The 24,485-nt window shown below is 39.3% G+C and overlaps 1 protein-coding gene across 1 annotated transcript; it reads right to left on the bottom strand.

Annotated features, from left to right (window-relative positions):
• Positions 1-363: 363 nt before the first annotated feature.
• Positions 364-23,869, bottom strand: ASCRUDRAFT_5946 (uncharacterized protein; the record flags this gene model as incomplete). Its single annotated transcript, XM_020191239.1, has 4 exons — positions 364-622; positions 10,170-10,373; positions 14,602-14,737; positions 23,521-23,869. 4 exons carry the CDS (start codon positions 23,867-23,869, stop codon positions 364-366), a joined length of 948 nt encoding a protein of 315 aa, XP_020050373.1.
• Positions 23,870-24,485: the final 616 nt, after the last annotated feature.

The following is a 24,485-nucleotide window of genomic DNA, read 5'->3' as shown; positions in this document are numbered from 1 at the left end:
TGAATTGTATGATTCAGTATAGTCAATTTATTCAAGCTGAAAAAACGTTTGAGCAACCAGTCTGAGTTCAACAAAATCATCAGTTAGTGCTGCCGTCTTTCTAATCCCCTAATGGCGGCCAACAAGTGCTGTACCCGAAGGAGAATCGGCCAACTGAGATGAATTGCTTTCAGGCATTGCTTGAGTCTCTGATTGACAAGCGGCTTTCTATATTGAGTCTCCCGGATTTGGTTTCAAATTAGTGCCGGCAGTAAAATTGCCAGCCAGATATTTCAGAGGAGACCTGTTCTTAATTGTTTCTCTTAAACCATTTGCGGAATCTTTAATTTGGTTTGAATTGTATTCAAGCTTCTCCTGACCAACTCATTTGGTTTCATCAAGGATGTCCATAGCAGAATCATCATCGTCGTTAGTTTCAGCAACCTGATCAGTATCAACAATGGACGCAACACATTTCTTTGGATCCAATTCAAAGTCATTGACAGCTTGCTTCACTCTACTATTTGAGCTGACTTTAATTGATTCATCATCGTCGTTGCAGTTATTATTCGATCCGTCGTCTGAATTAATTGCAGATGTGTTGTCTTTGTCATTGTCTCTGTGGACAGATTTTCGCCATATGCTCAGCAGCAAAAGGTGTGACTCCATCGGCCCATTGTTTGGTTTGCTAATTGGCAGCAAATATTGGATCATTAAACGGCGGTTTGGTATGATCAAAGACACCAAATGAACTGACAGCAATGGAGCTGTCAAGAGCGTTGTGCACTCTCTGGGCTTGTTTATTCCTGTCGTAGCCAACAACCGCACAGAGGACGCATGCATGGTTTATCATGGTTTGCCGGTTTTGCTTGTGGATCATGCCAAGAGCTGCGAAGCCAATCACTTTTAACGTAGCAGCACTTGATCATCTTCTTTATGATAATTGATAAGCTGTAGTTAACCGAGAGCCTTGCTTGGTTGAAATCAAAATTTATGCAGAATACTGCACACCTCACGGCTATATTGGAAAAATAATGAGGAATATTAGCTTTAATTAACATTGTGGTAGTTATTGTGCGATTTCTTTCTTTCTTTGTCACGAATTTCATTTGCCAATGTAGATCAATCCCATTCTGCTGAGACTGATAAACAACTGACTTTCCGTTCTTGATTTTTCTGATTCACAAACTTCTTTGAACAGCATGAATGCAACCTCGTTGTCATTTATGACTGTATGAGGAGTCTTATGCAATAGGGGTTGACCAAAATGGATTTGTTAAACCGACCGCGCGGCAGCTAATTACTGTGTGGCACCCTGATTCACAACAGCATATCTTGAGTAACCATGATTTGTGGCAAGAATTGAACCACTCTCCTCAGTCGCATCATCATGCGTTGGCCCAAAAATTTGACCCTAAATGATACCCAGCGTAAGGGTGGGCTGGCTGCAAACCACTTTATAATAATTTTTGCCGTTTTTCGTTTGCGGCAGGACTCTCATTTTGAACCAGCAACAGCGGAAATTTTATTGATTTTGGGTGGAACTCGTGGAACAGTTTGACTTGGTTCACCAATATGATTATGCCGATTTTTAGTATTTAACAAAACTTCCGAAGAGGCATTGTTACAATCACGTAATTTGGACGCTGCCCTTTTACTAGGAAATGCACCATTTAGGTAATCTCTATTTTCTTCGAACAAAAACAGAGCACCTACATTTGTAGCAGCTCAGATATATATTTATTCACTTTGAGAACATGACAGATATTTTCCAATAAGCCAGCATTGAAAGAACCACAGTACTAATTTGTTCAATTAAAGCGGTAGTGTCAGCGATACCGGTAGTTTGCCTTAAATGAGAAATTAAATTGCTGAAGTAATGAGCGTTAACCGAATTAAGTTGCGAAGCACCTGAGTAGAAATTGAATCATTTGGAAATATCCATGAGTTTGCTAGTTACATTCAAAAAAGAAGCAGACTGCGATTGTTCAACTTTGGGCTCATTCGCAGCAGTCATAGCTGCGCAAGCGTTGCCTGGCTGTGATAGAGCAGCAGGAGCTGGGAGTGGTGCCAATCACTCACTACCCAATTGGTGGTTTTTGGGACAACGATAGGTAAGCACTTTTTTCCGTTTTGGCGTTTTGAATGGTTCCTCACCAACTGAGGCTAACCCCATTAATCCTCAGCAACCAGCAAGTGCATTATTCTCAAGGAATTCGCCAAAACCCTTCCATCAGTAAATGAGACATTATAAGAGTCTGTAAATTGGTTAGGAACTCTTTAGCGCAAGTAATGTCGAAAACCGAAGCAGCACAAAAAAAAGTGGCAAACCTGATTAGCATTGTAGGTTGTGAAAATATTGAAATAATGTTCTTTAAAGAATTTATTGCAAAGCTTTTTAATGGATAGTGGATCGGCCGTTCTATCAAAAGTCAGTGACCTGCTAGTAGTAATAGCGGCCCGAACGCCAATCATGCCATAAATTTCCTCGAAGTTAACTAATTTCAGACGGCCATACAACCCATTGTCGGGCACCCCTTCCGATAGAGCGAGTAATACTTTTCGAGTAACAACAAAATAGCCAATCAGATGGACAGCAACTTTTACATTTTCTGAATTAGTATCATCAACAAGAATAGCTTGTTCTTTGATAAAGGCATGAGATCACTGACCACACTGAGCGGCTATGCAATTTAAGATGGTTGAGCGATTAGTAACATCAGCGGCACATATTTGCTTCTGGATTGTTTCCAGCGAATGTTTGGAAATTAGCTCATAGCCCGTTGCAGCGAATCCACAATGATATATTAAATTGGGCAAGTATATATCACAAGACCACGTTGAGCAGATCACCAGCCCCTTTTAATGGTAGCTGTGTTAGGTCACAGGGCAGCAGAGGAGCAGACCGGTCACGGAAGCCTAGGGACCAAATCTAGATATCTGAGAGGCTGTCAGCAGCTCCTCCTAACCAAACATCCTGACCACGGACAAATCTGTCCATGTAGCTGAGCTTTGCAAAAAGCCTGATTGCGACCATTCGCGTTGACCGAGCGTTTAGCAGATGATACTTCATAATTAGGTGTCCAGGGAACCGCTCAAGAGCGCACAGCAATAGGATGGAATCCGAATTACGGCTTTCTTAAAAAAAATTATTTCATGTTATAATTAAGTGTGTTCTATAAAGAGCAGCCATCGGCGTCGCTGTTTTAATGCTTTCTCAGCTCTTGAGTCGATGAGTCAAGTGGATTGCTTGTGGGTTGTTGGTGAAAACCGTTGCCGGGCCAGTTCGTTTCTTTGGCTTTGCGGATGATCAGAAAAGCCCGTTTCTCCAAGCCACTGTTCAGGCTACACTAATGAGCTTTTATATTAAATGCAGCGCCAGATATTGTGGGGTTGCTGCTTCTGCAAGTGATGTCCATCGGAATCTGTAACCGATCTGCTCTCCCGTTGGCCGGTCATCTTACCTGCATCCCTATAAGACGGACCGGCGATTTTTTCCCCTTTCGTTATTGTTATATACATCAATACCATAGTTTATTATCAGGGATTTGCTTCAACAGGTTATGAAATAGATTGCGAATTCTGGCTGGCTAGTACCATAGAAGCTAATGGGTCCTGCGGACCTTACTATTGCGGTGTCCGTCTTAAATATCAAAGATGTTCTGATCAGTCCGTTGAGTCAAGCCTTCATCAACGAAAATTGTATTCTTGCTGATAATGTCGAATCAGCCAATGTAAAGGTTGATTTTAATTCCATTAGCCTTAGCTTCGTGACTGGTCAATTTGATTCTGGTGTATTGGAAAAGCTGCTATGCAATGGGTGGTATGGCCGTCAAGTATCAGTTAACTTGAAAAAGTCTAAGGAACTATTGGTGTTAAAGCTGTTAATGTTATGACGAGGTCACTTCCTTCTGCTAGGTGGCGAAATACTCTATCCATTAAGAGGGTTAACAGTACATTCTTCCATGAATTTCATTGCATTATTCTCACGGTCTCCAATGCTAATCAAGTTGCCGCTCTTTTCTATGCTGCTTCAGTTTCAAACACCACTTACGCTGTAAAAGCACTTTGTCAATATACCGACCATCACGTAAATGCTTTCAGCAATTCCAAGAATTTGGCCAATCATCTTGGAGATGATGCATCTGGCGGATGCTCATGTTATACAGCCCTTGCTTGTGTTGGTCGAAACCATTTAGGACACTAAAACTGGGAAAATAGTGATTGTATTGTTGTCACAAATAGAGACACTTAGTATTAATTATTTGGCGTCACGGTCAGTCACAGCTCGATCATCTGTTCCAACCGACACTTTGACTGCTGTTGCTCTTGTGGATTCCTCCAGAATCGATCACTCGATTCTTTTTTGATCGTTGAATGAAGGTGGGAAACTCATGTTGAACTGCAAACAGTTCAACTTTGATTTTGGTGCTTCTCATGAAGTTGGTGCTAACGGTAATCGGATCAGCAACTCAACCAATTAGGCAGGTGACACTGCTGGTATTCGTGACACAATTGCTGATGTCAAAGGAGTTGGTACCCTGTTTCTTCTGAATGTGAGATCGCTAGTAGATGAGTTTGATGCTCCGCGTGACACATATTTCATTTCAATCACATCTACTACAAATCAAGGGACCTCCTTATCATTCAAAAATGATTGTGTTTACTAAATGGTCCCTTAGCTGGTAAGAGAGCAGCTGAAAATTACCTGAATGCTCTTTTGCCCCAGTTGCTGTTATGTTAATTATTACAAGTTGGCATCGAAGACAATGTCATCTTGCTGAGACTGCTGCAGCAGATATAGGCAAAATTAATTGCATTTCCGTTGCTGGTCATTCAAAATGTGAGTCTTCTTGCGAAGGAAAAGTGACCGAAATTTTTAATGAGTCCTCGACAATTCAAACCAAAACTGCTTTTGGTCTACTTCTTGTTGATATTGTAGGCCAATGGCACTTGTGGCTGTTGATGAAGCCCGTGACTTTCTCCCGATAGGTGATGACTACTCAAAATATGTCGTTTTGCTCCATTTGCGATAGGATTGTTACCTGTTGTCAGGCTGGAATATTTCATAAAATTTACTCAGCTAGTATTGAATAGAACGGTTAATATGGTCAGATCTGATAACGATTTTGCGTCAAGGACGTTCAACAATTTTTCTCTTCTCAAAAAGATCATACATCGCATCACAGTTTCTGATGAGTGTTGTCTGAATGGCGTCGGTGAATGATGGCAACATTCAATGATGAAATATGCGGGGACAATGTTAATTGAAACTCCTGTTCCTGATTACTTGAGGAATGAGCCTGGGATGTGTGCGATGATGATGATGAGTTTGACTTCTCGCAACGCAGATGCCGGGTTGTCTACTACTATTTAATTCCATTATGGAACAGAATTATCTGCTGCTATGTCGAAGGAGATTTTATTTGCCGCTTATGCGATGCTCGAAACGCAAATCAGGCGGTCCAGCATAGGTGCTACAAGTGTCCTTTGACTTTTTGTTGTCCAGGACATCAGAAATACTGCTTAGTTTGAGATCAATCCACAGATGAACATTGGTGATGTAAGACTTTCTTGTTTTAGAGTTCAAAGCTAAGTCCCTTTAAAATATCCATCATTAGCATCAATTGGGCACCATTTATCTATTTTTCATATGAGCGGATGTCAATATAAGGATCATCGTCGACGGAGTTATCAATTGAGTTATCGTCTGAAGCAATTGGAGTTGAGTTTTTCTTGCCATTGATACCAATGGACCGATTTCCACGTCAACACCAGCGGAAATAGATTGAATTCAAACCGTAGACGAAACTGATGGTTGATCACAACGAATTGCGTTCAAACAGGTTGATTCATCCCCGAAAATATTGATGAAAATGATGATGCAATCACTGGTGCTGAATATGATAAGGACTAGGTTCTGCAACCAAACTATTTTCTTCAGAAAATTTGTATCTGAATGAAATTGAATTACAACAGTTTTCAAACGATTCAGAAAATAGCCGTAAAGACATGTTATTCTTGACGAAGTTGGCAGTTGACTATGCTGTTTTTACTAGCGTCAAATCAAATCCTGCTGCCCACTTTGCAAAGTTGCTTGCCAACCAGAGATTCAGGCAATGCTTGAGGGAATTAGTTACCTGTTGGTTGATATTTCCTGTGAGAAACGATTTATTGCTGTCGTTCACTGTTTACAACGAGGTCAGCAACAATTGGTAATTTTTTTCAGGCCAGACCAATTGATGAAGGAATTTGTCAGCTTGAGTGTTCTCATCATACTGAGATATTTTGTCTTGTAATGAGGTACAAAAGTGATAGAATCCTTCTTGCTATTGCAGCATCGAAGTCCTTTACGGTCAATCCAATGGATGTCACAACCCTATTTACTCACTTTGATATTGACTGCAAAAATAACTCTGAACAACCTCTGGGATTTCTTAACGCTAAGTATCATCTGAAAGTTTGGAAGCTGTGCACGGCAATTTATGGAGTGAATCGATTTACTTTTGGTCGGTAAATAATGTTTTTCAGTCATTTCCCATCATTTGAGTGCCAAAGCGCTTCGGCTGAAGATGGTGGGGTTGATCTTTCAAAACCCAAGCACCACTGCTTCCTTGGATTACAGGAAAATATGTTCTTTATTGCAGATCATCAAATGCAATAGTCGAAATGGTCACATCGTATCACAGATCATTGTTCACAATAAAGATAATGTACTAAGTCAGGCTCGGTACTTCGACTGGATGCCTCACAAATGTAACGAGGATGGATCGCTATTCATGGAGAGCTACGACTGAATGATGTTTCTACTGTTGTCCATTAATGAGACTAAGTTGCAGCCAACACTACTGATCATCAACTCACACAAACTGTTACATGAAGCAGATGACGTTAAGTTGGACGCTAAATAAACAACATATACAGTTCAATTTTGTCATCATTGCTTTTTGCTGCAAGTTGTATACTGAATGATACTTTTTTTGCAGTTCCGCTACTGCATGATCCATTGAATTTGTGCTAAAGGGTGCTGCCGTTTTAAACTCAATCTCGTTGACTTGATTTGCAACGCTGCTTCATCCGTTTTGAGACTTTGATACTCTGACTTTGATTGGGGTGAGAACATTTGCCATCAAAAATCAGTTGGTGCTTATGTGTTCATCATCGGTGAAGAACTAGTGACTTGTAACAGAAGGAAGCAGGTTGAAGTGGTCTCGCTGACCAGTGATGCAGCATCTATATTTCAGTCACTGAAGCGGTTAAAGAAGCTGTCTTTTTCTTGCTGCTCTGCAAATATATTAATAGAAATGTGGATAATCCAATTATGTGTTGTGATACCAATTTCCTTATCAGCATGGCTACCCATCCCTCCAATTGCCAAGATTTCAAGCGTATTTAAATAAGCAATTAGTTGTTAGGACCGCTGTGCAATGTTGTTTGCAATCATGCAAGAGTCGACACTAAAAATGATGGGGCTGATACGTCCCCCTAAACGTTAAGCGCTAGACTGATCATGTATCTGACTAAGTTGCTGCAATAATTGATTGGCTGTCAGTCTTGGATTTTTTGATTAAGTGGTTTTGGATTTTCTGATATTTTGTGTTTGTTTGATTTCACTTTGAATGCTCTAGGCTATTGTTAAACATTTTCTTCACTAACTGGGGTTCTGTTGCTTCAACAAGGATTTGAATTTAATTGTATCACTGTTTTTATTTTTGAATCACCACATTGATTGAGGAGATTGAAGAGCGTTCCTAGTGCAACGCACTAGCCTGAATTTCATATGCTAGTATTTCTCACACGCCAAAATGTTATTGTTTGATATACACAGTCGGGTTTTGAACCCAGTCCACGGCGCATGTGGAGCAATCTCGGAAACCGTTGTTTAACGCTCTCTTCTGCTAAGTACTTGCGAAATGCGAACGCTTGTTCACCGGTTCGGTAAAAGGTTTTACTACTGTAAGATGAGCTTGTGAGATCAGGATACTGGGTTAGGGGAAGATGTTGTGAACCTCGCGGATGTCGGTTTTCACTTTCTCTGTGTCTGTCACAGCTCTGCTCCCGTGACCTTCTGTGATATGAAGCAGTCTTTCTTACAAGGATCTGGCGGGTTTTTTCATGTGTTTCATTGTCCTATACTTTTTTATCTCAAACTATTATTAAAATTTTATTGTCCAACTACTGAACAGCCGAAGAGCAACAAAATGTATCAATAAGCAAAAACCATTGAAATGCAAGAATGTTGTAATTCCAATGTAATCTTTTGTGTATGAAGGATCCACCGATACAATCACTTTCTAACAGTTTTAAGAGCAATATTACCACAATCAGTTCAACCATTGTCTATCAATAGTGTAGGATAATCAACCAGATTTTAAAGAACGATTAATTATAAGATAATTCCAAAATGATGTAAGCATGACCACTACATCAATCAATTGATCAATTTTGAAGGAATTGAATAAGATATTTGTGCGCCGGTACACTAAGCGCCTCATTTAACATATCCGCATCACTACTCTTAATATCTTCTCTTTCAAATGTTTTAGCAACATTGCAGAACTCTCCTTTAAAAAGAAACTAGACCGAAATATTCTTGGAGTGTCCGTGCTTGGTGGGAACGTTAGCTGAAGTGATAGAGGAACTGTTGTCACAATATATAATCGGTTTGCAAACGTTTGTTAAAATATATTTCAATAAAGGCATTAGGAACATAGCTTTTTTGAGTCATTCATTGAAAGAAATAGATTCAGCTTCAGAGGATCGCAAGTAGAGTGAATTCCGCTTCTTTCAGTACAATGGAAGCTGGTTTTGATTATTGAACAACATAGCACGGCCAATTTGATTTTCGAAGACCAATGCTGTCAGCCCATCCACTGTCACAGTATTGAGCTCACTTATCAAAAAAAGATGATTTGAAATCAACAGTCAATGAACTTGAGTGTCGCTGGGATAGCACCATGTTATCAGATCATGGATGAATCTCCCATGGTTCACCAAAACATCGACTGTGTATTCCAACTGGAAAACTATGTCATTCCAAGGAGAATTTGCAGCAAAAGCTGAGGTCCATCAATTGACCTTTAAATTGATGACTGTTATGCTTCCAACTCAAACTTTTCAGATTTTAGTAGCACCTTGTATGTGATATTAGCAATTGGGGTAGCCTCCAAATGAGAGTCACGAATTTAAAACAGCTGAACAATCAGTCTGTTGTAGCTCCTTCCAAACCCACAATTATCTTTCGTAGTTTGAGGAACATCATTTCCAACCAAACGACAGAGAATTTCAGAAAGATCCTCTACTTTTGGTCGTTGAGCAGAATTACGGGTTTGCCAGCTGAACCGTGGGATCTGATGATCCGGAAGTAAAAAAATCATACAGATATAATCCGATGATGCTGATGCATTTCGATTTTGTGAGATATAACACAACCAGCTGAGCTGAAGTGCATTGAAACAGAACTGTTTGGAAGCAAAATAGCAGTGACTTGTACTAACATCGGAGCCACTGTTTGGGTCCTTAATGTGAGTCTTCTAACTTTGAAACTATCAATTGATAATCACCTTTAGTTGATCCAAGTGGATATGTCAGGTAAGTTTTTAGCGCCAGTAGCACCAAGAAAATAAGCATTTGTCACAAACATCTGATCAACATTGCTTCACGTTGATGGTGTAGCTGCAAAAAACACCGAAACACTTTTGTAGTTGATGGCTGCTGCCAATCATTCAGTATAGTCAATTGTTTTGTGCTGAGACGATTCTAGAGCAACTCGTCGGGCGATTGAAAAACTCTTTGTTGGTGGCAACGTTCTTGAATCCACCTAACAAAAGCCAGCTGGGCAGTTTCATTCAATATGATCAACCAAAAAGTAAAGAATTTTACCATCTCTTGGTTGATGCTTCGATTGAGAAAGAAATTTGCAGTTTGAGTAAACTGGTACTCATTAAATGTGTTAGCCGTAATAGCCGCAGCCAAATATGTCTGAGGTGACCAGCTTTTAATGGTAACTATTGAATGATTTCCAATCCATACGAATGCTTTTGCAGGTCATCAGGATGTTCTGGACATATTTAGTCCGCTTCAGCAAGTTTGACTAGATGCGGTTCATCACCAGTATTTGTTTCCGCGGCTTCATCATTATCATCAGTCGATGAAACTAATTTCTGTCAATCCAATTCAATGCCATAGACACCATCTTTGTCTTTATCGTCTGAGCTGATGAAAATATATCATCTTCATTGGGGATTTTATTTGATTTATAGTGTGAAACAATTGCGGTTGTGTCATCATTGTGATTGAGAGCGGTCGACTGATTTGCCCCCATAACATTTTTAGCGCTATTTGCAACTGCAACGAAAAATAAATTGTGGGATTTATGGCAGACGTTGATGGAACTTTTTAAAGAAAATGAGTTCTACAAAATTGACAGGAGTAGCTGATTGCAGCACAGCTTATATGTCGATGGCAAGCTTTGCAGGGCTTTTTAATCATGTCCTAGCCAACATTGAATTGAAGGTCACTTGTGTCACTTAACTTGATTGCCTGATTTGTTTGGAGATTATGACATATGCCGCACTTTGAAACACATACAGCATAGGATAATCGGAATGTTTTTCGTAACAAAATTTAAATGGAGTAGTTAGCGGTGCCCCCTGATCGGTGGAAATCAATATCATGAAAACCATTACCCAAATTAAATCTTCATTCCAATGGAAATCAGTAACCTTTGCTTCGATTATCGTTGCTTTGGTCTTTGTCTTGGCAGTCTTCAGACAGCTTTCAGTGAACCGATTTTGACGAAATTTATAAGGAACCGACTTTCCATTGTTGATTGTCTCATTTTCTCAAGATTTATTTTTGCAAAATTAGAGGCAAACTCGTTATTACTTCGGACAGTATTAGCCGTTTAGTGAACAGAAATTTAAGTAAATTAGCGAAGAATTTCCCATCGCCGGTACAGTTAAGCGTCGTCTGGCAATCGAAACAACAACAGCACATTTTCAGTAATGATCAACAAAGGCGAGATGTTTGCAACTCCCAAACTCAGCGAGGACTGGCAGGGCCCCAACAATTTCAACGTGAAGCAGTGAGAATGCTGCACAGGAATGTCCTGGAGGAGACATAATAATAGAGTTGCCTGTTTTTTCATTTTGAGCAGATTCATTTTGGATCCGGCAGCCGGCAGAAGAGTGTGCGATTCTGGCGATTTTTTGCGCAGAACCCTCACCTGGATGAAGTAAACGAACAAAGCAATTTGTCACAAGTAACGCAACAGAGGAAGCGGCAACGAAACCTTGATATAATCCGGAAGTTGCTCTCTTTCTAGGTATTGGGCTAGTAACCAAGGCGATCATCTTCGAACTTCATCGAAGCAATTTTTTTTGTAGCACTGATGATTGAAAGTATATTTGCACCAGGGAAAGAAGAAAAAGCATCTTCAAATATTTCACCATTCAATAAGCTGACAGTAGCAATACCATTGACATCCTAAGAGTCACACCAATACCAGGTTTCTCATTTGAATGAAAAGCAAGATTGCCAATTTTATAAGCTTTGGCACGAGTATGACAAAACGTTCTAGACTTAATATATATCTGTTTGAAGCTGAAGATTGGCTTGTAATTATCATCAAAGATCAAAGAAGCAGCGACCTATGGTCTGTAGAGGCATCCAGAACCGCCGCAGCAGCTGAAGCATCCGCTGAAATTGAGTATAAAGCAGATGAAGCCTGTTGCCCCAAACACTCACTGTCGTGATCACATTTCGGTGACATCAATAGCATTTCATTCTCTTTCGTCTTGCCATTTGAATTGGTTTTTACAGACAGTGACGTACGTTGATGATGCTGAGCACCGAGCGAATGCATCATCACCAAGTTGATCGGGTGAAATGTTTGGGCTAGTGGATTAGATGTTGACAGGGTCTTCAAATTAAGTAAGATCTGTTTCAGCCTGGGTGGTGCCCGTAGCCAAAGCAGCATAGAGAATCGCAAGAGCTTGATTCCTATAGTGGACCACAAGAATTCTGGAAGAGATATCATTTTAAAATTTATTGTAATCATTTTATTGGTTAAGATATTTCACTGTGTACGAAATGTTAGAATCCTGGTCATAAAAATAGCAGGGTCAGGAGCAGCAGTACTATAGTGCTTCTTGATGCTATCCAGTACATTTTCGCTCTACCACCAATTGCATCGACCCCCTTCCGACACACCAAGATCAAATTAGGCCCTGACCAACGTATAGGAAATGGAATTTAAAACCAGCTTAACATTGTTCAAATACAGATCATCAGCAAAAATAACCCTATTTTTCATAAAGGGATTAACATAGGGCCTTATCCGAGCTCGTTTGAATATCATGACCGATGACCAAATATTTAAGTTAGCAGTATTCTTATGCAATTTTTAAGTTCTGCCGAGGAATGTTCTTATTAGGGCGTTGAGCCAGTTGTGCGAAGTCTAAGGTAATATAGTATAGTAATGAAATATATAAACAAAAGTCGGTTGAAAAATTTGGCAGCTCTTTCTGTAGGAAAGTTTGTTAAATCGCAGCGCGTGACGGGCGCAAAGCAGTGACAAATCTGGGAGAACCCAGTGTGGACATGCGGAGAGCTCACAACACTTGCAACCAACGGATTCCAATGGCCGAGCAGTTACAGGGTGTGAGGAAATATCGTACTCTTCAGCAATCCGATGATCGGCGCAGTCTAGTGGTTTTGAACCCCAACATGAGCCATTAACCGGAAATCATTTTCTTGAATGAGTAGTAGATGTTTACAATATAGTGGCAACTGCCTCGCACTCAGAAGTGTCTCGAAAATTTCAAACATTATGGTTGGGGAAGGTCTTCTGCCCTGTGCGTCAAAACAGTTACCACGGCTGTTCGTTAGTGTTTCTGTTCGTTTGATCGGAAACACCTACTTCCCGGAAATGCGGATCAAACTACATTCATTGACTTCGATTTTAAATCCGTCGCAAAACAACAAAAACCCAATACGACAATCAACAAATAAGCACATCATATTCAACTGAAAGTACTTTATATTACCTTGATAAATGCTTTTTCGAAAAGGTGAAACAGCCGCGATTTCAATTATATTGAGCCACCTGCAGAAACAATGTCACCACAGTCAGTCAAATAAATATATAGCATTCATGCAGCATAATCAGCCAGAAATCAATCAAACACCAATTAACACACAAAAAGAAATCGACGAAGACAACAAAACTACAACGTATTTCAAGTCAATCATGAAAGCAGTTCTTGGAGGTATTTTAACTCAGCAGAGCAATGCGCCGCATACTGCATATCAACAATATTTCGCTGAATTTCAACTCTTGCAACAGAAAAACCATCATTGCAGAGCTGTCTAATCAAAAAATGACTGCTGGGAATATTCTTAAAGTTTGTGGATTGGTCCAATCCCAAGCTAAGTTGATAACGGAATTGCGATCACTAGAAGTAGCTGGTTTATCGCCATCGCTAGCAATGCTATAGAAGACCTGCATCTACATCATCTTTCTTTGACTTGTTCGGTGACTGAATTGAATTCACTCATGGAAGTCACCAACCTCACCGAAGCCTTCTTCATTGACATTTATGTAAGGCTTTTCATTAATGCGAAGCATATTGCATCCAGCCTTTTTTTGGTCGCAAACGTCTCCAACCGTTTCACCCCCAGAAATTCCAAGTTACTCAACTGATGAAGACGATTTGTTATGACGAGTTAATTGGTTAAAATTAAGATATTTTGGTACCCGTTTTGCACAACTTAAATAAATGTCGAGTTGTCTGCTAACATAACCGCTAAGAAACCCATCAGCGAAAGCGATATCTTTCAGTAAAGAATCTGCTGCGCAAAGCCCTAATCCGTCAGTTAAAGTGACAAGTGATAGCTTGACAGCGTTTAACTCAGAGCCATATGTTTTGAATATCACCTTGAATGAGTTACTCTTCATTGGTGTAGCATGAAAGTCCGATTCATCCGTGATAGACTGTAAGAGGATCGGACTGCCGTAGTTTTTATTAGTACAGAAATAGCTATGATTCTTTGAGCGCCTTCAAGTGTTAGAATGCAGCCGGAAATTACTCCACAGTTTGTCTTCCTTAACAAAAGGCAGTGGTATCATTTGACTGCCTAGAGCATTGCATCAATTTCTGCAGCAATAGTTGAATCACCCACAAATAATTTCATTATGCGGAGGTGGTTGTTCGTTCACCAATCAGTCTCACCTTGTTTTGCTGAAGCTTTTTAATAAGGAAATGGTTGGGGAGCATTAAACATCTTCTTGTACAAAGAGTGAAATGAACGTTTGAGTCGATTATCTGACTTGACTAATTTCTAATGTTTCATAAAGGTTTATGATTAACCAATGATGGAAGTTGCTTCATGAAGGTAACAAAGTTGATACCTCCATGAATGAAGGTAGTTGTTTCATCCATATGATCAACCGAGAATGAGTTTGATGGAGCAACTGCAAGATGGATGATAACATCGTTTTAGCTGACTGACTGCACGATCTCATTTAGTATGATCAATATTGTATAACTGAAAAAATTCTTCAGCAACTAATTTGCTTCATAGAAGCTTGTTGCATGGAGCAGACATCATTGGTCACACTGCAAGGGAGCCAACAGATCCATGTCCCATTGAATGTTCAACCATGAGGTGGACATTTTTTTTAAGCATTGCCTGATGCTATGATTTAAAGGAACTGTGCACATTGCATTTGCAGCATTTGGTTGAGCAGTAGTAGCTGCATTAGGAGCACGGGGAAAGCTTGTCTGAGTAGACCAGTCGCTAATGATATTTTGTCTATTATTTGAACAATTTAACTACTTTTCATAGGTGATCAAGATTTTTTTGACGAACTGCTTAGTTTCGAACATGAAAATGCATATCTAATTTAGCACCATCGTTAGCATTAGCATCTAGATCTGTATCATCGGTAGATGAATCACATATTTTTCAATGCAATTTATTGGCGTTGACACCCTATTTCTTTTCAAGTGCTGAGCGGATGACACAATCTTCATCATTAACGTTGCCTTTTTGTTTTGATGTATTGTCTGAAGCAGTTGATGTTTAGATCCTCTTTCTCATTAGTTGCAGTGGACTAATTTCCCTTCATTACACCAACTCAATAAAAAAAGTTTCAACGGTGGAAGAAATTACTAGTTTCATCGCAGAAGATGATGAATCTTCAGAAGGCAACGTGATTTCATTAACGCGACGTAAAAGAACAAAAACATCACAGCGGTTACGAGCTTTGTGAACTATGTAAGCCTTTCTAATGACGTCGCAGACAACAAAATCACTGAACAGTGTTGATTCTCCAGGCATCAATTTCTTCATTTACTTGAAAACGATGCCGTAGGCAGAGCATCGAACCACTTTCGTCAATGCAGTGGTTGATCGTTCTCCGTAAGATAGTTTTAAAGTAGTAGATATCAGTGTAGCATGTTCGAGGGGAATAAGAATATTCAGATGCGCTTCACACATGAAAACATTATTGCAAGATCATTGGGAGCAATAAGCCTGAATTAGCATTGTATTTGCTTTTGTGATGATTGTTCTTAGTCAACGTGCAGTAACAGCATTTTGATTAGATTCACAAAGACGACTCTTCGGATGTTCGATTTCTTCACTTTGACAAAATTCATGTTTAAGCTTGGATTCAAACTAGTAAAGAGATTGCTCAATGTCAACCGGCTTATCCAAATATGTTGAGTGAATTGAACAAAATGCGCATCGTGGCAGCTGCTAATGACTGTGTAGCGATGGGTGCAAAAACAAGATATCCTGATTAATCATGAACAATGGTGAAAACGAAACCCTTTTGAAGCGCAGCAAAACCTGCAATCGGCTGATCAATATCACGTTAAACTAGACCAAGAGCGGCTCTTGACTAACTTGAGAAGAAGACGTTAGAAGTTCCCGCCGCATTTTCTTTATGAAAAGATTGACATCTAGGATATCTTTCAGGTGAAATCAAACGACTTTTCGTCTTATCTCTTTTTGTAGCTCACCGTAGATGCCCTGTCCGTTCATGCCATTGATCAATAGTTAAAGAAAGAACAGATGAGAAAACGAGCCATTGATATAATTGGGAAGCCGCTTTTTAATTATCGATAGTTCCGCCTCAATAGGGACAACTCTTTCCGATTGAAATGGAATCCCAATTATATATAGCGGCTGAGATTGAAGTTAAATTCGAATTATCAAGAACACCAAGAGCATTTGCTTATGATACACTATTGAGACGTATCGCAGTACTTTTATTTTGATATCAATGATGGTGTCACCAATAACACCAATCTGATATGAATAAAGAGATTAGTCACTGATCCAATGTGGATTATGATTATTACAATGTGAAGCCCCCCCCCAAAGAAAATTAAAACTGTTTGGAGTGCCACAGTAGCTTGCCGATCACTTTGAGCGAAGAAGGAAACACCGACTGCTGCACTTGAGGGTATGTGGAACTGCTACAGCAGCAGAAGCAACGGCTCGAAGTGATGTACCAGTAGGAACTGGGGGTGCAGCGGCTCAGTTGCTAGCCACAGTATTGCTTTAGGTGACTACGATAGCACCGCACTCCTCATATCTTGGCTTCGACAACTGTTAGGCACAAAATAAATATTAAGCTGTTGATCATGAGCCAACAGGTAATGCTTTATATGAAGGATGAATGGAAAAATCTATTTTATCTTTAGAAGTAAGCCTCAAAGGCTCGGCGTTTTCAATTAGAATCTTTTTCGCGTGAGCGGTATCACAAACGGTAATATCATTGGAAATGGCAGCAACTTGATGGACAATGTAGACCTTAAAAATATTGCTGTAGAAATCTTCAAAGAACTTATTGCAATTCATTTATGGCAACCAGTATTTAGCTGCTGTAAAACGCACGTGGCATGGCCAATAAAATTACAGCTTCAGCTCCAATTGAAGCACGGAGGATTGCCAAATTAGATAACAGTTGGCAGCTACATTACCCAATGATTTGCACACTTTTCAATACACCAGGAGCTAATATGCCAGTGATCTAGGCATCGAAAAAAGAATCAAAATAAATCTTTGCGTTGATTGAATGAACATCATTGGTGGGAATAACGGTTTTTTAGATGAGAATTGAACCGGCGAACAAACTGAGGTCCGTTGAGATTCATGGCCGAGGGGCAAATAGTAAATACAGCAGCATTTATCAGCTGCAGTCATTGCAGCCTGAGACTATTGATAATCTGGTTTGTAATCTTTTTGGGCAAATCCATGATATTTTAATTCAGTGATGAAGAACTTAAAAAAATAACTGGAAATGACTTCCGCAGCCTTTTTATAGTTAACTGGGTCATATCACAGGGTAGCACGGCAGCATTCCTTTGACAGGCACCAATGAATTAAATGCAGTCTTCGGTGATCGTAAGGACAATTTATAGTATTTCGATGTAGTCCCAATACGTTGAATCATTTTGATCCATAATTATGATTGGTAGTCCAAAGAAATTAACATGATTTTCAGATTAATATATAACTGGCTTTGCCGTCATTGGTGCTTTACCATGATTGAAGTTGATTGATCTCCAACAGATACTGATTTTCAAATCTGCTGTCCGTAGTGGATTCGACGGCAAGAATCTGAAATAGCTATTTTGTGCTTGCGATGATAAAAAGCAGAATTGTTGACTTCTTTTTCAGTGTATAGTCCGATAAGTGCAACTGTCATATGACCATAGATGTCTCAATGTGATTTCGATAACCAATTATTGTTTGTTATGAAAAAACTCTGTAGGATAACTGATGACTTAACATAACAAAACCGAACTCAATAATGGACAGTTTCATTGTCATTCATCATAAGTATATATCTTTATATCTTGCGAAGCATTTTGAAATGGGCAGAGCTGCAATAGAATTCAGAAATTACTGAACTATGATGTTAAATTGTTGCAGATGAAATAAAAGGGGCGGCATGTATTGATCTGTTGAATTACTAATCATCAAATGCCATTCCAAAGATGTTCTTAAAAATGCAAAATGATATAGGAACCTGCATTGCTTCGCGCAACTTCGGTAGATTATCCAATTGATAAATATCTTTGAGGTAGAGCTCAATGATTTATCTTTGTAGCTGCAAATGTGATTGATATGTTCCACATAAGATGGTTGAAATATTTTTGTGACTTAACTTGAAAGACAAGTGCTTGTTCTTAATCTTTAGTTTGTGACTTCTTCATGCTATGAAAATGAAGATGTGGTTTACTTTGCACAATTCAAGCTGAGTTTTAACTTCAAAATAAGTTTTGTTGACTTATTTTTTTTTTTTATCTGATATTTGATCGCAATAACTGAAGCAAGCATTTGCATTTGTCTTTCGGAAAAATTTCATATGCAAGCAGAGGAGACCGTGCGAAATTCTTTTATCATTGCTAGATGCTCTTTCAAATAAGTGAAGCCACCGCAACGGAAAACGAACGAAGACCATAATGTCATTCCGATTGTACAGAAAAAGCATCGCAAATGATTAATGTGAAACGATTGTTCTATCTCAAGGAAATGCTATTCGCTTCCATTTCTGTGATGAATTTTTGAATGATCTGATTACATCTGCCCTTGCTAGTGATAAACTCCCGATAGCAGTACTTGGTGCTTTCATGATGAACCAAAAGCTGCTATGGGTGCGGAATTGCTATAATATCTCAATTATTAGTCTTGATAATCAGGAACAAGAAATTGAATTTTTTTTCAGTGAAGGGAAGGTGTGGAACAAGAAGGGAATCGGTTGTTGTCAGGGTTAAAACATGGCCCTACAGGCAACAAAAGCACAAAACACGCTTCTCTTTCCTCTTTTTATTTTTTTCGAATTCGAATGGAAAACTTCACCCCATTAAATGCTTTCTTTTCAGCTCGTATGGGGGCTTTGGCAGCTAAGTGCTTTGAATAAAATACAATTTACGTTGGGTATTGAGAAATTGTCTAACAACCTCATCCAATGTTGTTTTATTCGTTGCTGGCCAATTAGAACGTGATTGACGTAACAGTCAAACTAGTGGCGGTTGCTTCATTATCCAATTCACCGGCGCTGTCAATCATTTTTAAGCGGTGGACGGCATATAGATGTCCATTTGTTGACGCATTCTGCGATTTCGTTATTGATTCTATTAGAGATCAATTTAGTGATTTATCCCATTAATTTGCCGTTGGACCATTCGGTGACCTTGTTAACGCAAACCATCCTCTTTAGATGGCCGTGGTTTGGTAGATGCAGGTCGGAGAAACCGACATCTAAATGTTATCTGGAGCTCTATTGCGGCTGCCAGTTTGGATTATAAGCCGTAAAGCACTTAGCTGTTTTGAGTTGAGGACTGTTTTCATTCAGTGGTGTTGATCTCCAAATATAGTAGAACAGCCAATATTTGAATCCACTAATGATTGCCGAATATCTACAAAGCAGAGTATTCAGATACTAGAAACACCTACAGTAAAGGCGGCGGAAACGCATGAGTGGAACCTACTTATGATGTTCAACAATATCTGTGACGGGCAGACATTTGGCTAGGAAGTATTTTTATTTTCACGGCTACGAAGGAGATAGAAAATAACTAGCATTTTTGACAGAGTTAATCGCTTCATTAAGCTTATCTCATTTACTTTCAAATACTCCTTGACGCTGTACAAGTGAGATGTGCTATTTATATGAATGCAGGATCCGGTTTGCATAAATGATAATTAGACAATCCTACGACTATATTATATTTTTGGATGATGAAAATAATTGTCTGTAGAGAGTTATACTTCGGTGCGGCAGCATTCGAAGCAGCACTTATTGAAGTCTCATTCGGAAGACTTATTAGGTTCAAATTTCTAAAGACAAACAAGAAGGTAAAACTGACAGCCAATTAAATTCACATAATCGATGGGTAACAGGGGTCCAATCATCTACGGAAGTCAATATCACATAGCTCAATGGCTACACCGGCATAACAATTCTGTTCTGGACCACTTTTCGTAACCGACAAACACTGCATAATGGTCGCAGACCTATCTTTGAATTTTCTCGAAGTGGTTAACAATATTAGATGCTTTCATGGTTACTTCATGTGTCGGCCGACCAATGCAATTGCGGCGTGCCTGTAAGGCCAGTCATTAACGGTTATTAGTATTTCTAAAATTTAAAGCTATTAATAATTTGGATTTGATAGTGGTGTATAGACGGACGATAGTAGCGGAAGTGTTATCACCTTACAAGCAATTTGCACGGAAAATCACTTTAGCTGCTAATTTTGTAATTGTGATAGATTACCAGTTATAGTTCTCTAGATACATTTCTGAGGAATGCAGTAAAATAATATTGCAATGAGTTTCTTTCGAGACAAGTGGCAATTGGAGATCCCCTTGTAAAATATAATTGTGCCGTTGAATCACTTTTGTCTTCACACAATCTCGTCGGAAAAAATATTTAAACAATCGAAAGACCATTTGGATAATGGCTATAACTATTTTGATTGATTTTGTTGAAATATGTCGTATTTTTCAAATTAATACTTGTCTGCAATCTCTAAGTGAACAATATATATCATTTGACAGTCCTTCGCTCTTTTCAACTTAAAGCCAGATATTTCATGCCCAAGGTTGTCAGCACTTTATAACAGTTTGTAGCAACCATGTATTGTCAGAATTAATCCACAATATATTGAACCCAGCGGTCTGAAAACAAAAATTTTTAATCGAATATTGGAGTCTGGTGGCCAGCAATTAACGGTTCTTCAAAAAGTTTAAATCCCTTATCATCCAATAGGCTGATGTGAGCGGTGACATTTCTGCCATTAAAATTATTTGTTGTTTGCTCCCACGTAAACATTTTAACGTGAAATAGTATTTAAAGAAAAAATGCGTTAAAGAGATCGCCAGCAACACCAAAAGAAAATCGGACTTTGACCAGCGAACGTCGGGAGAACTGAGCGAGAGAAGATTGCGAGCGACTGACTGTGCAAATCAGTATCTTCTCAACTGGCTCCTCCTCCGCAAAGTCTAGCGCCGACACTTTCGGCTCTGATGTGGCCAATCCATGTTAATTTACTGAGGTGAAGCAATATATAGAAGAACAAAAAAGAAAATAAAATTGCCTGCCGATTCCTTGTGGAAACACGGTTGTAGAATTGAGCTGTACGAGAGCTCTCCGGTGACAGTCACCACGGCACACAACGTACACATCCGGCTGAGTTAGAAGAACCACCCAGAACACAGCAACTGAGGTTAGAGGATCAGATCAATGTAATCAAAGATTTTCCATTTCCTGCAATCGACTGCTCTGATTGGCCGAGCTGGAACCAGCCTTCAGAGGAAATCATTGTCCGCAAAGATGTCATCACGGGCGCAGTGTTGTGTGATCGACACTAATCATTGGCCGTTTTCAATGATATGTATCGATGAAAAAAATTGGAGCATTGGAAATTCTGTGTTGTGCGTTGCATTTGAAAGGCTCTTTCATCTGTTCAAGCGATTTGATATGGAAAGTATATCTCCGTTGTGCGTCAAGGATGTCATCCGCCGACTTCGTTAGTTCGTTTGTTCGCAGACACTTCTTTTTCTGAACGACTGGATTGGTTACACCCATGGACTACAATATAGAATTATTTGGCGAAAAATGAATGCTATTATTAGAAAATCAAAAAGTCATCAACAGAAGTGCAAATTCCAGTACTTTATAATTCCATCTGAAATCTTTTGTGAAGAGTTTGAAATCCAGCAATACAATCAGGTTCAAGCAAATGTACAAGTGGTACTACAACAGCCAGTCAAACACATGGATAGCAATTGCGAATCATGTCGAACCGGATATTGAACAATCATTCGTCATCGCATTTAATTCGAACGGCTGAAGCAGCAAAACCGCAACTATCAACAATTCAATCTTTGAAGGAACTTAATGTGATACATGAGCATTGAGGGGCTACTCGCCTTTGTCAATATATCAGGAACATTACTGTTGAATAGCACTCATCGAGAAGCAAACCCAATATTGCTCACCTTTCCTATTAAGTGAAACGTCACTGGAATATGCTTGGAGGTTTTCTAATTAATGGAAAACACAACCAAGAATATAGCACAATCGATATAACAGAAGATAAATAGTTTATCATCTTTTTCATTATAGTATTTGAACACCTTCATTTGAGGGAGACCACCATTGACTTTTTCACTCTGTGAAAATTATTCCCCCTCACAAGTTAGCAAGGCTACCGAAACCTGTTTTATGCACTTCAACTCAAGTAACTCTTGTGTTAAGAGGAATAGATAATGATCCAAATATTTTTGGATCACCAATAACTCCAGACAAATCACTGTCATGGTATTGAAGTAACTCAACTGTTAACATCTTTGAGAGGAGCGGAAAAGTCGATTGAGCTTAAATATCATGCCACCCTTGTCGCGCACCTTAAATTGATCCAACCTGGTGCTGAAAACAATCGACTGAGCAACTGAACGGCTCACACAATACCATTCTGAAACATATCTGCAGCCAAAATTTACGATTTCACAATTGATCTTTAAGATGATGATTGTTCCGCAATTATCTGTGTACAGCAGTTTCAAGAAAGACTTTGCATAGATCAAACATGATTGGCATGGCGTGCAAAAGGCGTTCACCCATTTAATCTTTTAAATCATCAGTCGAACGTGGGTCTCCATTAATTCTCACAACTCCGGGTTTTCTTTGAGCACCTTCAAGTTCAATTACTCCATCCTGAAGGACTCGAGATAATTTATTTTGAAGAACGACCTGAGATAATATTTTGAGCTTCGCCAACGCCCGTGATGATCCTGCAAGAAATAGAATTTGCACATAAGAACTTAGTATGCGCTTGTGCTTGTTCTTTGAAAAATGGTAGGCACCACGTTTCTTTGTAGCACGATGAAACCGTATCAACCAGAGATTACTGAGCACCTTTTTGGCGCAACAAAGAAATGATTGTTTGAGTCATCAAGTCGTTTTGGGTTGCTATCAACCCTTTAGAGAATTCTAGCTTTACGAACTCTAAATGATGCTCCTTGAATATTTGATCGTCGATATCGCCTTCAAAATTTGCCGCTGTCACATCTTTTTGATGGAATTTAAAAGTGTGTCATGCTGCAACAGCAAGAAAGACCAGAACTATTTTGTAGCGAATTACTGCACTGAATGTTTCATTTTAGTGAATTGCATCAAGCTGAAAAAACCCTAGAAATTCAACTCTGGCTTTTGCAATTTCTCCAGTTGATGCTGATTTCATTGTAAATATCCAATGAAAGCGGACAGGTCTATTTCCCGACGAAAATCAGCCAACATGTAATTATTTTTTTTCAGCATTCCCTGACGCTCTGATTGATAAGCATTTATAGAGATTCGGTCTCTCGGATGCAATTCTGCAGCAGTAGCCGCAAAAAGGGCAGCAGTGAAGTATGTCAAAGGAGACCAGTGTTTAATTGTGTCACCTGAGCCATTTGCATGTGAATTAGATGCATATCCAATCCGATCGTGATCTTCTTCACAAAACGTACAGCCTCCAGCAAGTTTGCCCCAATTGAATTCTCCACCAGTGACAGAATCCGCATCTTTCAGTTTATCATCAGTGGATGCTAGACATTCCTTTAAAGACGATCCATTTTCATTGACACCTTCTTTCTCTTCTTCATTGGAGCAGATGACAATAGATTCATCATCCTCATTAGAGCTATCGATTGATCTGTCGTCTGAAATATTTGCACTGTTGTCATCTTTTGCATTGATAGCAGTGAACTGACTTCCCACCTTAACTGCTGCAGGAGCAGCTGTCACTTCTACGGTAGTTGGAATTGATGATTTTAGGGAAGCAAGTGCTGCATAGTTAAATGAAGATTTGTTTTTCATTTAGTCGAGAAGCAGAAAGATGCGCATGACCGCTTTTAGAAGCACCGTACAGTCTCTAGCCATTCGACTAATGTTTTGTCCCACAAGCACCCAAATGACAATTCTATCATTTTACCTGGGTAGGCTGATGTGGTTTTGAATCAAGACGTCGGCAGCATATCGAAACACTGCTGATGTCCCACCAGATGATTGACTTCGATTTAGTAATTCAGTAACAGTACTCAACAAACTGCCCTGCTTCTTTGAAATTAAATTAATCAAAAGCACTTTACACATCAGCGCTTCATTCCAAAAAAAATAGTGAAGAAGCATCGCTTCAATTGACGTTGTTCTGGTCTATATCGTCAACGATTATTGGGATGGATAACAAGTCCCTGATTGGCAGATTGGGGAGACTCATCGGCAAATGACATTTCATTTCTTTTTCTTGCAGATTGACTGGAGAATTTGATCAGCTTCGGCGCAAGCTCGTTAACAGATCTCGTTGAATGAACTAAACAACTCAATGGTCGGTGAGTCATTGCATTATAATATTTCAGCCTGGCAACAGCTAGTCATTGTCTAGAAATCGGGTTCAAAGCAACAAATCATAATTGGTGATCATTAGTGGTGAGAA

This window comes from Ascoidea rubescens (assembly GCF_001661345.1).
Source record: "Ascoidea rubescens DSM 1968 unplaced genomic scaffold ASCRUscaffold_1, whole genome shotgun sequence".
Classification (NCBI taxonomy): Eukaryota; Fungi; Ascomycota; class Saccharomycetes; order Ascoideales; family Ascoideaceae; genus Ascoidea; species Ascoidea rubescens.
The sequence above is the reverse complement of the archived record's forward strand: the minus strand, read 5'-3'. Positions and strand labels throughout refer to the sequence as shown.